The sequence below is a fragment of the Aulonocara stuartgranti genome, assembly GCF_965226115.1.
Source record: "Aulonocara stuartgranti genome assembly, chromosome: 18".
Lineage (NCBI taxonomy): Eukaryota > Metazoa > Chordata > Actinopteri > Cichliformes > Cichlidae > Aulonocara > Aulonocara stuartgranti.
In genome coordinates, this window is record NC_138954.1 from 2,113,287 (window position 1) to 2,129,544 (window position 16,258).

Sequence of the window (16,258 nt, forward strand, 5' to 3'; positions counted from 1 at the left end):
TCAGCTGTGGTCACTGTTCTGCATTACAGTGCAAAATGTCTGCTGTTTAAGGAGAATGAGTGTAAAGTCCTGCAGAGGCTACAGACGACTGAGAGGAGGATGAGGTTTAAATTAGGATAAAACTAAATGAGACACAAAGCAAAGAGAGTCATTTAAAGTGGATCATGTGACACAGCATGTGGTTATATGATATTTAGGTGAAAATGAGCATCCAGGTGTTACCCAGCTGTCAGCCTATGAGGCTCCAGCTAATCGTGACCCTGGAACTGGAATCGTGGTTAAGAAAAGAAAACGGACGTTACAGTTGAAAATGATTAAAATTGCAAACTTTTGATTTGCAAAAACATACCAAGTGAATAGTTTTCAAATATAGTTTATGGAATATTATGAAAAAGTTGCTTCACCACACCGCCCACGGTGCCTTGTTGTGCTATTTAAAGATGAACTTAGATTCTTGTGGAGCTTTTTGACATGTAGCGTCCATCAGTCCATCCCAGCTGTCACAGGCAGAAGGCGAGCTACACCCTGCACAGCTCACCAGCTGAGCTAACAAGCACGTCTCTGCAGTGTGGGAGGGGAACAGGCCACACAGACACCACCAACCAAGACCTCCACGCTGTGAACTTATAGCTTATATAGTTCCTCTAGACTTTCTGTAACGTGTTCTTTCTTACGTTTCATCTGTTTATGCTCTGATTGGTGGATCCGTGGTCAGGCTATGAACACACATTAAAGATTCAAACACACCGAACAGTCAGTCGAAATTTATGGACAGATTTCAGCATCAGCGTCTTGCTGCCTGCTTATATTCAGGACAGCTGTGATATTGTAAATGAGACTTCTTATTGAGACAAGATAAACCTTTATTAGTCCCACGCGTGGGAAGTGGACATTTCAAAGTTGAGAGCAGCAAAGATGAAGAAAAACAATAGAATAAAATAAGATAAAATAGAATAAAATAATAAAATACTGACCAAGAATTTACCAATCAGAGCACAGAGATTAAAACACATGATGCCATAAACGAGTCTGTAGTTACTGTGTGTTTTATAAGTTTTGTGGAGTGATGGATGCAGAGTGTTTCGTGTGCGCAGCAGAGACACAAACACGCGGCTGACTGACGGAAACGATGTTTTTATGATTTCTTCGGACAGCCTGGAGTTGTTATAACTCTGCTGTGACGTCTCCGTGACGATGGTTGTGATATAAAACCCGTGGAGCTACTTTCTGGTGATGCCTGGTGTTTGTGAGACTGCAGCAGTGCGCAGACTCGTGCCTCGAGGCTCTGCTTTTGTGTTTTAGTTGCACCGGAGCTCGGGTTGCCTCCGTCGGTCGACCGTGAGGTTGCAGCTGCAGTTGCTGCCGTCACGGCTCGCTGATTGGCTGCTCGCTCAGTTCCTCCTGAGGAAATCACTCCTTTTATAGTTAACGGAGTGCCGCGCGGTTGTTTTCCGGGTTCACACTCGCGCAGCATGTAGAGAAGGCGGACCGCCGGGAGACACCTGGACCACCGCGGACACACCGGAGCCCGGACGCACGGCATCGATCCGCAGCTATCGATCAGCTATCAGTGAAGGTGAGGAGGGCAGAGGGGGGCCGTGTTGTGGGGAGAGGGAGGGTGGTGGTGGATTTGCAGGGAGGAGGGGGGCGACCAGTGCTCTGGGTGGATCCTGGTCTCAGATCAGACATGTCAGGTCCTGCAATCTGCAGACTCCGAGAAAAACTCCGCAGGGTAAAAAGTTCCTCTTCCTGCAGCCGCAGCGCCTCTGTCCGCGGATCACGGCTCAAATGCGCCTCAGCGCCAATCTGGAGCTCCGTGGCGCTCCGGGCGAAGCGGCGTGTGTGTGCCGCGGGGAACGAGCCGCTCGGTTACGCGTTTTTACGCAGACAGAGCCGGAGCCGCTGGCACGCGCTGCTTCCGGTCAGCCCGACTGTCGGGCGGCGCGAGGAGCTCTGTGATCACAGTTTGACGCAGCAGACGAAGCTCCTGAAGCGGGCTCACAGCTCTGAGACTCCCTGAAAGAGGAGCAGAGTCTCCGCTGAAAGTGCGGAGGAGAAAGGAGAAGCGCGCACTGATGAGTGAAACTGTCAGCATCATCATGGCCGACTCCGTGTTTACTGCACAGCAGCTCCGTGTCAGCTGCACATCACTGTTTATGGATCCTGATGGAATCCAGTTAAACTCTTACTGTTTAAAGCTGTGTTTGAGCTTCATTTATCAAACACGGGCGTAAAACCTGACAACCATCAAACAGCAGACACGTTCAATTCACTGATCTTCACCAAAACACCAGCTGCAGATTATGAAACGATATAAACTCTCTTATCTGTGTAAAGTGTCCCAGCTGATGAGCTTCAACTTATGTTCTCCTAAATTTACTAACCTGCTAGTTTAACTCGCACCTCTAAAAGTGAGCTTAAGTCAGTTTTTGAGGCAGTGAGTTTATTTTATTAGAAAATGTCCTGAAATAAAGTTTAATAAACTGCTTTAAACTTAAAATATACAAACGTTTGAGGTTTACTTGTATTCAGTGTTTGAGTTTCTTCGTTAGCTGTAAAAACGAAAGTCATATTAACTGATTCTATATTAAGCAGATGTAACTTTCGACCCTTAAGTACTTAAGTAAATATAAGTAACTATGACTCAATGACGCTGACATTACTGATGTTTTAAGTAAAGCCAACTTCTCAGTGTTTGGTTTTAGGTGATGTGAAGTGCATTAGTTGATACCAGTGTCTAATATTTAGACATGATTTGTATGACTTGTCGTGCCTCTGCGGTCCAGCGGTTAACACCTTCACCTCACGGACTGATGTCCCGCTCGATCCTGGGAGGAGACACAAACTCGGCCTTTATTTAGTGTAAAGTCTTTAACTCAGAGCTCTTTAGCCGTTGTTCTCTACATTAAGTCGACGTAACTCACAGGTCGGCACATTTTGAAATAAAATGTGCCGACCTAGAGTAGTCTGAAGCCGAGCTCTTTTATTTTGGGATATCTTTTAACGTCACTTCAGTTCTGCACACTGAATAAACCAACTGGTGTAACTCGGCTGCTTTAAGCGGGTAAGATGATGTTTTCTGAGTCGTTTTAAATGAAGCCATCTCACAGTGAATGTTGGATCAAATCTCCAGCAGGGAGGAACATCTCACGCAGCAAACACAAACAACTACATTTTTAACCAGAACAATCTGGTTTATGTGCACATCAGCAGAGTTTGGAGGAAGTTCGAGCTGTTTCACTTAAGTATAATTAGAATCACCACCAAGCAAAAATAAGTTGGTGCACAGCGACGCTGAACTTTGAGACCTCAGATGCGTTTTATTGCAAATGCTTCGACATTTGAGTCGTCGTCATTTCGTTCTCTTCTGCCTGAATATTTCTGCTCTCCTGTGTTTCATGTCAGCTGAGAGTCACCGACAGGTGATCACAGCTCGGTGTGGCTGCTGCACGGACTGATGGTGGCAGAGCTTCGTGCTGGCAAACAGTAACTGACAGATAAATGCAGGCAGTGATATACTCGAGTACAGTGGTACTATCAGCACAGTGTAAATTAGTCGTGAAGCTTTCAGGAGAAAAACATTTTCTCAGTTTAACTCGTTGAATGTCAGGATTCAAGGGTTTGATGCTTTTCTCTGATGGTAAATGTGTAAAATCTGTAAAAGAGTGTTTTTGGTACCTCAGGCCAAACCAGAGCCTCAGACTGTCCTCACATCAGCACAAACAGCCTCTGTGCCTCCATCCTTGTATAACTCCTCCATCCTCTAACATCCAGCAGTCTCGCTGTTTGTGGTTCACATCCACATGCTCTGAAAAGGTTTCTCTCAGAGTTTGAGCTGTTTTGGCCCCGTGTTAGCTTTATTCACCTGCTCCAAACAGACTTGGAGCCTGAAACCTGTGCAGGATTACCAAAGTCTACATCAGGGTCAAGCTGCTAATTTTGTGAAACGTGTCAGTTTGGAACGTCTTAATGTCAAGTTTTGTTTTTGTTGACTGGTTCTTCTGTGCCACGTGCCGCAATTCCTCTAATGCCCACTGGAGGCTCCAGCAGTGAGACTCTCATGTTAAAACTTTTCCGCCTGATACCAAAACTTAGCTTCACCTCAGCTGACCCGAGTTCCTGAACTTCACTGCTGGACTGTGTTTGTGTTGTGGGAGGCTTTAGTGAGATTATCTGACCACTAATGTAACTGCAGTGAGGTTAATGCACTGAGAGAATACCAAGTCTGAGCTTCGGTGTTGCTGAGTGTAGGATCTTAATCAGATTTGGTTGGATGCAACACTCAGAACGCCGCCCTCCATCTTTTATATACAGTACTTGCAGTAGGCACGCCCTGTCCAGCTTGTTTGGGCGGCGACTCGTCTGCGCTGGTGGTTGGTTGAAAGAAAGTGATGTTTCCCCCACATCACAGGCTCAGTTTCCTGCTCTGAGTCTGAAGTAAAGACCTGGCGGGGAAAATGAAGCGCACACTCATTTCTAACGAATCTGCTTCAAACTGTCGGGATGAACGGTTCCTCATAAAGAATTTTCTGCAAACCACATGTTCCTTAAAACAACATCACATTTCAGTGGGTTAGTTATTAATGGAGGGGAAGATTTGTTAATTTTAGCTCAGCTGCTTTAAACACCCACTTAGCTCCCAACTGACCAAACACCGAACAGAAAACTCCGTTATTAGCACTTTAAAGAAGTAAAACAGGACGTCTGACTGGTTTTTATATTCAACTTAATCACTGATACCCGCCGCAGTTCATTCAGCATAAGAGGAACTTTAGTTTGACACCAAGCAGAGAGAAGCAGCTTCACACTCTGACATCTCATTTATTTCTGCACAGCACAACACATGATCGAGGATATCTTTACAGCTTGTGAATATTCTCAGAGATTAACAGAGCAGCAGACTCAGATTGAGGATAAATAAAGAAAAGACTTTTATAAATGTATCACGTGTATTATTCTGGTCTATCTGTCAGCAGATCAGTACATTTACCAGCTGGGACTCTGCAGAAAGACTTCAGTGAGAATGTGAGGTTTAGCACATCAGTGTAGGTGAGGTTTTTCTCCTGTGTCGGCTGCTTTGTGCTCCGTCACACTTGTAGATCAGGAGACGGCTTCAAAGGTGTTATAATAAGAGGTGATTGCAGAGAAAGTTTACAAGAATGTGCTGAAATGAACTTGAACTTTGCACACCAGTGTGTGAATGGGTGGATGACTGGATATGTAAAGCGCTTTGGGGTCCTTAGGGACTAGAAAAGCGCTATATAAATACAGGCCATTTACTACACGGGCAGGCTTTAAGCGACTGAAGCTGTGCCGCAGATAAAGAGGAAATCGCCAAGGATTAGAGGAGCAGTTCACGTAAATGCTCAGAGTTTCATGTGAGCGCTGTGGAAACTTCCTCTGCAGCTAAATGTGAGCTTGATGAAACATTAAGAGGTTTTCTGTCGTTGTCAGAAGAAGACGAACTCAGAATAGATGTTTTGGTTTGGGTATGTGTTATCGGTGCAGCTTGGACTTCTTATTTTCACCCAGTGTCTTTCTTACCTGACCCGAGCTGCTCGGTCTGCGTTACTTCCTCTGTTTTTAAATTTAGGCCAAACTTTCAGAGACTTCATCACTTCCTCTTTTGACTGTTTTCAACAAGCAGGCGCTGCTTCCAGTTCAGCTTGCAGCCCGCAAACGCAACGCAAGCAAACGTTTTCTTTCAGTTTGAATTGGTTTGCAGCTGAAACTTAAAGTCTGACAGAAAGCTTCAGTTTCCTCTGCAGCAGATTTCACACAAACGCACCGTTTCTCCAGTAAAACCCACTCTGTGTCACCCACTGTCCGTTTGTTGTGTTTCCTCTGAGGTAGAATTTAGGTTCCACTTCCACCTAATGGAGACATGCACTCACCAGACACTTTATTAGGAACAGCAGTGAAATCGTGCAGCAGCTCTGCAGATACTCAAACTAAAAACTCCAGCAGCCAGTGAGGCTGTCGCTCCTGGACAAGAACATCAGATGTCGTTCATCTGAACAGAGAACCAAAACCTGCAGCTTGTTTCACATGTGGTGTGACATCAGCAGCAGTAAATCTGAATGCTCAGCATGAATGCTGCCTGTCAGCTGGGCCTGTCAGACATGTGAGATGGTTAAAAACACTGAAATTACAGAAAATGTGTCCCAGAGTCTCTGACTGATGTATAGCGAACAAACAAAGTGACGTCCTTCTTTTTAAACAGCAGCAGTGGAGTAAAAACTGATTTCACTCCACGTTAGCTTGTGTCTCAGTGAGAGACTGTAAATAAAGGATGGATGTGGCCGGCGTTACACATTGTTGGTTGGAGTTCACATTTTGAAGCCTTAGCGGTGATGTTTTGTCTGCTGCTGTGGTTTTAATGAAGCCCCGAGTATCCATATTTGGACGAGAGGGTCAAGCTAAGGTGAACTAGCTTGGTTAGCAGGCTGCATCCATAGACTGCACGTGTGCATCGCACAGATACCTGCTGATTACTGTTAATGTCATGGACTCTGAAATCAGTCAATCACAGTGGGCATGGGCATCTTTTATATACAGTTTATAGCGGACCTTGTGTCTCTTTAAGTCAGGGGTGTCGAACTCCAGGCCTCGAGGGCTGGTGTCCTGCAGGGTTTAGAGCTCATCCTGGGTCAACACACCTGAATCAAATGATTAGTTCATTACCAGGCCTCTGGAGAACTTCAAGACATGTTGAGGAGGCATTTAAATCAGCTGTGTTGGATCAAGGCCACATCTAAAACCTGCAGGACACTGGCCCTCGAGGCCTGGAGTTCGACACCTGTGCTTTAAGTAATCCAGACTGGCTCCGTGATGTTGAGGTCTTTATCCTGTCTTCCTTCTCTCAGCCCAACCCAGGAGTGGGCAACTCCAGGCCTCGAGGGCCGGTGTCCCTGCAGGTTTTAGATGTCCTTGATCCAACACAGCTGATTTAAATGGCTAAATTAGCTCCTCACCATGTCCTGAAGTTCTCCAGAGGCCTGGTAACGAACTAATCATGTGATTCAGGTGTGTTGACCCAAGGTGAGATCTAAAACCTGCAGGACACCGGCCCTGCCCCAACTGGTCACAGCAGATGGCCCCGCCCCTCCCTGAGCCTGGTTCTGCCGGAGGTTTCTTCCTGTTAAAAGGGAGTTTTTCCTTCCCACTGTCGCCAAAGTGCTGCTCATAGGGGGTCATATGATTGTTGGGTTTTTCTCTGTAGTTATTAGTGTAGGGTCTAGCTTACAGTATAAAGCTCCTCTCCTTGATGCGACTGTTGTTGTGATTTGGTATTTGTATAAATAAAACTGAACTGAAATGAGGTCGGGCCATGTGTTCTTCTTCTTCTGGATAAAGATCGTTGTTCCGGACTCAGACTTCAGTCCTGGTGGACTCAAACATCCAGAGTGATCTTTTGCTGAATGTTTGCATCGATGCTAATCTTCATAGCTGCTCCTTTTAGCACAGACCTGTTAGCATCCACCAGGTATAGGTTTATGGCTACGTTCACATTCACCCCTCCATACTACCAAGTGGGAATCTGACATCAGAGGCCAAAGTGTCTGTTTGACTCCTCATCTGAAGAATAACCAGCTCTATTTTCTTGGTTTAGGGTTAGCATGTGGCTAAAATTCTAGCTAACCCCAACCTGAAGTGGTTCACCAGTTTCCTGGTTTAATTGCATTTCTTTATTTAACCGTCTTTTTGTTCGGCCATGTTTTCCTCTGTGACTCGTCTCTGTCTGCTGAACATCAGTGTTTAATGTGTGAGGCTGAATTTTCACTGTGAAATCAGTGTTTTCACCTCTGTTACAGTGAGTGTGCGCACAGTGAGTGGTTTCGATTGTGCGAACACATCGTGTCTTTATTCTGACCGTGAAACGCGCGTATCCTGTTCTGTCTTCTTATTCAGTGCTGCCTGTAAAGGCTGCGGCTGTAGCAGCATCCAGCTGATAGCTCTGATAACAGGTGAAGATGCACCCACTGCTCTCTGCCGGTGTTTCTTCCAAGCAATTAAAAGTCTCACTACATCTAAGAGACGTGAAGAAATCCTGATCTCACACTGTTAAATCTGTGCTCACATTCTGTGTTTGGTGTTGATCTGGTGACTCAGGCAGCTCTGATCCATTTAAAGGGTCAGTTCTCAGACGCCGGGAGGATTTCTGTTTATGTTTCCAGGTAAAGCCGCTGAACAGTGCTTAAGTTTTCTACTTACCCCACACTGGAGGTTTCATAAGCTCTGACAGATATTGTGGAACACCCCATAAATTACAAAACTGTGAAATAAAGCCAAGCTGGTAGGGACACGCTGCACCAGAACTCCAGCAGTTTCATAATGGAAGCTCTGATTCATCCCAGATTGGGTGTGACAGAGTTCGGAGGGCTCCTCTCCGAGTCTGAGAGACAGAACGTGAAACTCTCGACGCACTGAGGAAACGCAGGCCTGCAAACACAGAAAAACCACAGGTGGAAATGTGAAACATGAACCAATATCCTGGCTTGGATCAGGTATCGTCAGTGTTTCACGTTAAAGGGTGTAGGACTCTTAAACTTACTTTTGAAGCACAGCATCCAGTAGCTTTGACCTCTTCTTCTTCCTTTGCCACCAAATGGAAAATGAAGCTAAAGATCTTACCAGCATGTTACAGACTGAGCTGTGTGCTGGTTTGAAAAGAATCTCAGTGATGCATCGATACATGTGTCGTTGTGTTTGAATACTTCAGTGTGTCGGTTTGAATGTTTCATCATGCTGCAGCACGGCTGCATCTCTGTGAATCGCACGTGTGCAGCTCCGAATCTGTTCGCTGACGCCGTGATTGTTTTTACAGCATGGGGAACCTGATCAAGGTATTAACCAGAGACATCGACAACAACGGTGGAAACTTCTTCCTGGACTTTGAGAGTGAGACACACACACACACACACACACACACACACACACACACACACACACACACACACACACATACAGACACACACAGACCTGTGTTCACGTCAGGCTGTTCAGACCTTTTCTTTAAGCTCACCTTTCACTTAGTAAACAGTAAATACAGAAAGTCTTTGTCAACATGAAGCTTTCGAGTTTCTTTATGTCACCGGGTGGGTGGGTGTGGGTGTGGGGGGGCTTCAGTGAAAGGATTCAGACTGTGTAGAAAAGCTCAGTGATTTGTGTGACTGTGTTTCAGAATCAAAGCTCGTTGTTGCTGATGCAGCGTTTCACTGCCCCGTCTGGGTTTGTGGTCACCAACATTAACAACGTGCTGCTTTTTGTTTTCAGGCCAAAGTTCAACAAAAATGTTCCTATTACATGTTTTTACACATAAAAATCTTATTAACGAGTTCTTGTTAACGGGTTGGGTTAGTAAACAGGTTAAACGCCACAGTCTGACGCACATGTGCAGATCTGTGACGTCAGGAAACATTCAAATAAGCTGTCCACCTGAGACAGTTCGACCTTTGACCCTGATCTTGTGTTTCAGACGCTCAGCCCTCACAGTCGGAGACGGACGTGTGGGAGAAGGTGAACCAGGTACTGACGGAGGCTCAGGTCATCCTGGAGGACCTGCAGTCGTACAAAGGGGCAGGAGAGGAGATACGACAGGTGAGACTGAGCACACAGACGAAGACATGCGTGTGCGCGGGCCGTTATGATTACAGCGCTGTGCGTGAGAGTGATGTCACAGGAAACGGCGTCAGTGTTCTTCCTGTTATCGTGCAGGAAAAAAGATTTCTCACTTCCAGCAGTGAGAAGAAACGTGATGCAAAAGCATATCAGGTGAAAGAGCGAGAGCTCGGAGCACACAGGCATCAAAACCTCTTTTTAGATTTGGTGTGATTTCCACTTCCTGTGGATATCGCCGTGATCTCACATGCATCCAAAATAATCTGCGTGCAGACTCCATGAAGCGTTTACGGCTTCGCCGCTGGCCTGTACGGGTCGCTCTTCGAGCGCTCCGGTTCCTCACGCCACCGTGGACACGCCAGCTTTTTGTTTCTCGTCACCGAAGCTTCAACAGAGGAGGAAAAACAAACTCGGGCTGCAGTCTGGGTTTGAGATTTTTATCAGATCCAGTCTTCCATGAACAAAGTTCCAAAATAAAAGTTGCTGACGTCGGGACGTAAACGCACCCTCTGCTGGAGCTCTTTGACTTTCCAGCAGGAAAAAGATCGTGAACAGTCTTAGTTTGGTATTTTCATCCTTGATAGTCGACTGTTTACAGGGTGGATGCAGTGACGAGTCACAGAGGTCGATAAATGCAGATCTGTGTAAAGATGTTTCAGTGTGAGGAGGATCAATAAAAGCAAACTTTGATGATGGCAGACGCAGATCTGCCCGAGAATCTGTGATATTTGAATTATGAGAATACAAGTTATAAATATGATGATTATGAGGAAGATGAGGTCTCTACTCTGAGTTCGACTTTCCTCTGATAAAGCAGATTGATCTGTACAGGTCACATGATGAAAGCGACCACAAACATCAACGTAATTTGATCAGATTCAGGAAACAGTCATAAACAAAGCAATGAGAAGACGCTGCTTCAGGAGGTTCAGTTTTTATTGTTTACATCTTTGTAAAACTGTCTGTAGTATGAGAGTGAAAGTTTAAAAAGTAAAAGGAATGAAAACCACACAAAGGAAGCCGCGGAGTAATTTCAGGTAATGATTAAGAAAAATGTTTCTGCGTTCATGAGCCAGACTGTGCTGTCAGCGATCCGAGAGAAAACAGGAACAAATGTTTCAGTGCGAGCGTGCTTTTCACTCGCTGAGCCGTAAATGTAAACGCCGTCAGCAGGAAGTGGCGAGAGCCGTCCACCAGAGGGCGATCACTGCAGCAAACAGCCGCTCCCTGTCAAACAGTGACACAGGAAGCAGCTGATTGGGTCACAGCCAACGTGAAAAAGCAGAGAAACGTGCAGGAAAGAATAATAACAACAGTGTGTGTGTGTGTGTGTGTGTGTGTGTGTGCAGGCGATCCAGAATCCCAGTGTGGAGGGCGTGCAGGAGAAGGCCTGGTCTGCTGTCGTTCCTCTGGTTATAAAGCTCAAAACCTTCTATGAGTTCTCCCAGAAGCTCGGTAAGAACCACAGACGGCTGCTTCAGCTTCAGCACGTTTGAATATTACAAACAAAACAAACATAAATAAATAACAATGTTCAAAAGGAGCAGGAAGAAGCATAACCTTCTTTAATAACCTTTTTCTGTTTGTGCTGCTCCTCTGTATGTATTTGGTTTCATAACCACACACACACACACACACACACACACACACACACACACACACACACACACAGATGCAGAAACGTTTCAGGGATGTTAGCAGCTAACGTTCACACTGTTCGGCCTGATCAAAGAGGTGCTTTCTACCGCGTCCCACAGAGACCAGCCTGCAGTGTCTCCTGGACGTCCTCACCAGCTCCAGCTCCACTCCCACTCAGCACCTGGAGCAGAAGCAGGCTCTGGCCCGGCAGTTCGCCCACATCCTGCACTTCACGCTACGCTTCGACGAGCTCAAGGTCCGCTCCCCCTCCTCCTCCTCTGCTCTTCGTCTCTGTTATTCACTGCTCATCCTCCTCTTCATGTTCTTCATCTCCTTTTCTGATTGCTCCAGATGACCAACCCCGCCATCCAGAATGACTTCAGCTACTACCGTCGCACCATCAGCCGCATGCGAATCAACAACCTGTCTGTAAGCAAACAGCTCCAAAATGCATCTGAAAATCTAAAATATGTCGCAATGATTGAACGAGAATAAAAAACCACATGAATGCTGTAAAATGACGGCCTGTATATAAAAGATGGCTGCAGCCCAGGCTGTAAATGTCTCAGAGAACAGAAGCTTCACCTCACAGGTCTCTGCAAACTTACAAATCTCACGTCTACATTGATTTAAATTCACTTTATAAACTTACAAACTGCCAATTTTTCAGTCTGAAGCAGGCAGTGAAGTCAACAATGAGCTGGCCAATCGGATGTCTCTGTTTTACGCCAGCGCCACGCCGATGCTGAAGACGCTAAGCGACGCCACGTCGAAGTTTGTCTCAGATGTAAGTTCCTGCACACTTTCACTTCTGATTCAGGGTTTCTATGTCTTCACCGCTGGAGGTTTTTTACATCCTTCAGTACCGCCCTGAAATGTTACCTGAGGGAACTTTTCTCTACTTCCTGTCTGAGTCTCCTGTTCCTGGATGCTCACATTACACATGATCTCAGTCTCTAATAACGAGGTCTGTGTACGAGCTGCAAACTGCTCCCAACACAGTTCATCTGCATGATGTCATATGGTGAGAGTGCATACTGAGGCCTCCACCCACCTACAACAGTTCAAACAGCCGGCCAATCAGGTGAAAGCTGGCTTAAAGGCTGAGGAGCTAAAACAGAAGAATAAAGCTGCAGAGGCTCAGTATGAGATTCAGTCTGTGTACTTCAGGACTTTTTTATTTGCAGTTTTTTTAATACACAGAACTGTATGCTGGTTTTTGTTTTTATAACCCACCAGCAGAGGGCAGCCTCAGCACCGACTGTGAAAACACAGTTTGATAAACTGATTCTGATTTTTGTTGCTCAGCATCCGGAGGTGCCGATCGAAAACACAACAGACTGCCTGAGCACGATGGCCAGCGTGTGTAAAGTGATGCTGGACACACCGTAAGTCCTGACGTGTCCCTGAACACACCACGATCACCGTTTCTCTGTCATGAAGCAGATTCATGACTGTGTGTGTTTGTGCGCAGGGAGTATCGCAGTCGCTTTGCGAGCGAGGAGACCGTGTTATTCTGCCTCCGCGTGATGGTCGGCGTCATCATCCTGTACGACCACGTTCACCCAGCTGGAGCCTTCGTTAAGACCTCCAATATAGATGTAAGTTAGCACACATAACTTTTTAAAATTTTACAAATAACCCTGCACACTTCTGCAATGATCTCCTCACAGTTTAAGAAAATCACCCCCGTTGTCGTTTCCCACGAATCTGCTGAGCATGAAACCTCAGCCTGTGTCTGCAGGGATCAATCAACGTTTGGTTTTTGGTGCTTTTCAGATGAAAGGGTGCATCCGAGTGCTGAAGGAGCAGCCGCCCAGCAGCGTGGAGGGTTTACTGAACGCTCTCAGGTGTGTACTCGCCGCACAAACACATCAAAACCACCAGCACAGCCAAACAGGCTTTAAACGAGCTCCACCCTTTCACCCCTGCAGGTACACGACCAAACATCTGAACGATGAGACTACCTCCAAGCAGATCAAAAACATGCTGCAGCAAAATTAACCCGACATGAAACTGGAAGGCTGCAGGGAGGTCACAGTGTTTGGTCCGAATTTCAAAAGAACTACTGAACAAACCTTTATCTAATATTTCTGTGATTATTGTTTTAAACTGTCATTTTGAAAAAAAGCTGTTTTTGTTGTTAAGAATTTTTTTTAAAAAAAGGGAAAAAAGGACATAAACCAAGAACAATTGGTTAAATATGAACTCGACTCGCATTCACGTCATGTGTGGTTTACAGGCCACCTGGTGGGCATTAGCAGTAGTACAGCTGACTTAATGTCTTAAATCTCTTTTGCTGGTTATTGCAAATTTACAGAAAGTCACACATGCAGAAAACATATCGGCGCCCTCTGGTGGAGGCGTTTGTTCCAGCCTAAAAGCATCCTGATGATGATGTCGCATCCACACCTCTGTCATTAGCAAAGTTTACAAAGAAGCTAGGAAAGTAAGAAAAGCCAGTGAACAGAGTGTCACTCTGGCCTTTTAGACTTCACGTTGTAAATGCAGGAAACAGAAGTAAACAGGAAAGTTCACCAGTGGCGATGATGATGATGATGGACAGCCATGTGGGTAAAATTTCAGACGCATGGAAAACCTGGAGGTCTGCCTGCAGCTGATTGGGTCTCATTCATAAAACAGAAACAATCAAAAGTGAGGTCGCAGCAGTTTGATGTCAGAGGGCTTAAAAAAGTCGACCACACGACTAAAATCTCCAAGCCTGCGGAGCGAGCGCTCAGCAGGTCGTCTGTAACGCTCAGTGACGTGAATGCGAGTCGGTCGCCTTCAAAGCAGCACAGATCAGTCAGCGTCCATCTGTTTAAGTGTTTTGGTGGTTCAATCACCACTTTGGCCTCTTTTCCATCACAATTTTTTTTAAGAACCCAAGACAGCTTTTATCTGATTGAACTCCTCGGCTGTCGTTCCTCAAAGAAAAAAAAAACCCTCTGTGGTTATTTTGAGGATCTATTTTCTCCACCAGTCCTCTCACACCAGCGGAACAAGATCCAAACATTATGGAAACCATCTGAAACTCCTGGAGAGGCAGATTTTATTGTCCTCTTCTGAGAATGTTTTTCCCCCTCACATTTATAAAATGAGCATTAGTATGTTTTTAGGGTCTTGAACCGCTGCTGCTGTTGTTTCCAAAATCTTTATCAAACCAAACCAACAGGCAGGAAAACCAACCCGTCACCACGGCCGTGTGTGGAGTCCTGCTCTGCACAACTCACACTTTTATTTCTTAACTTTAATGAAATGTAGTTTGTTGATGTCTGCAGTGAGGTGAGGTCAGCGGTGCAAAACGTCACAGCCAAAACTGGTTTAGCCATCTCAAACATTACAGAAGAGTTTCATCGAGCTGAGATGTTTCAGCCTGATGGTAAATCTGAGGCCTTTTCAGTGTTCTCGTTTTCTTGTTTTATGACTGTGCTGAGTTGTTCTAATTATTTGATGGTACGTTGAAGTTTCTTTGGTGGAAAAGCTTTAATTCCTCATTTGGTCCCCTGGTTTAACCAAACACACCGTTTCAAATAGTTCTCTGTGGTTTCATGTATGTTCTTTACACTCAGCTCAATTTATCTTTCATTTGTTAAGCTTAGACTGAAACATTGTTGAGGTTTGAAATCCTCTAACACAAAACTGTCGGGGGGAGGGGAGGGGCTGAGAGCGGGTATCGGCCAACCAAAGAACCACTGTGATGATGATGATGAGGAGGATGAGGTACGAGGGAAACCGAGGAGGACTTTACTTTGGGCCGGCTGACTGGAAACTTTGAGCTTCTTGTTTTGCTTTGTATGTTAGCGCTGCCGTTTCAGGGACTGTATGGCATTAAGTGTTTGAAATGATGTCTGTGTTGGCAAAATAAACTTTTTACATTTTTAAGAATGATGCGTCTGTCTCTCATGTCATCATCAAGTCCTGAGTGGGAGCGTCCACACAGCAGTTAACTAATCAAAGGTTTCAGCGTCACTCATCAGACCACAGGGGGGCGCACTAAGCAGCAGGTTTGACCTTTGTGTTCGCTGGATGACGACGTCCTTCTAAAGTCGGGACCAATGACTGTATAAAAGATGGACGACGCGACACCGCCTCCTCCCATTGTGCAAAAATGAAGCCAAAAGCTCGTGTCCAAATTCATGGGCTGCGTCCTCCTGAGGACGCATTTGTAGACAGATTACGTCACAGCGACGTGCCGAAGGCTGCATTCCTCCGAATGCAGCCGACAAATGCGTCCTCCTTTTCCCCAAATTTGAAGGATGGGTCGGGTGTGTCCTTCGTGGCCCACCATATCCCAGAATTCATAGCGCAGCCCAGCCAAACTCCAGTTTCCAACAATGGCGGCCTCTACTAAGTTTTAAAATTACTCATACTAATCTTTCTGGGTAACAAAATAAACTTTTAACATATTTTCAGGCGAGAACGTGGGCGTGTAAACTTGAAATATCTGCTCGGTTTATCAAGATTTCGCATATTTGCATAAGTGCTTTGACGTTTTCGGAGACGTCTGTTACCCACCAGCTCGATAGCGAGCCGAGAGCTCGAGAACGGCACAACTCCCGGCACATCATTTTCAGATCACCGTGGACTTTCGCTACTCAGGTTAAACGTAATATATAAGTCACTTAGACAACCTAAAAATGTTATTGTTGGGCTTTTTTCAGTGTTTTATTTATTCGTGAGTAAACCGGTTTGGCTGAGATTAAAGTTATTAGAGTAAATTAGATAAAATAAAACTTTATTAATCCCCCGGGTAGGTTCCTCCTTGGTTTTTACTAGGGATGGGTATCGTTTAGGTTTTATCAGATACCAGTACCAAACCGGTACTTTTGAAACGGTGCCGGTGCTTAAACGGTGCTCAAACCGGTGCTTAAAGAATGGAGAACACAAAATTGGTCCAAAAACCTCTCATGTTCAGCTGGTTTTTTTGTAAAAAGATAACAATGTTAGCCTTTTCTGCAGCTATGGGGCATATATGGCATCACTCTTGGCTGGAAGC

General features: G+C 45.5%; 1 protein-coding gene across 1 annotated transcript; it reads left to right on the forward strand.

The window, feature by feature from the left end:
- Positions 1–1,226: 1,226 nt before the first annotated feature.
- On the forward strand, positions 1,227–15,147 carry LOC309693958 (CYFIP-related Rac1 interactor B-like). The gene is made up of 11 exons (XM_082513646.1): positions 1,227–1,576; positions 8,828–8,901; positions 9,479–9,600; positions 10,971–11,076; positions 11,379–11,515; positions 11,611–11,688; positions 11,930–12,046; positions 12,568–12,647; positions 12,734–12,860; positions 13,039–13,109; positions 13,194–15,147. The coding sequence occupies exons 2-11, from the start codon at positions 8,829–8,831 to the stop codon at positions 13,261–13,263; spliced, it is 981 nt and encodes a 326-aa protein (XP_082369772.1). The 5' UTR covers positions 1,227–1,576; position 8,828; the 3' UTR covers positions 13,264–15,147.
- Positions 15,148–16,258: the final 1,111 nt, after the last annotated feature.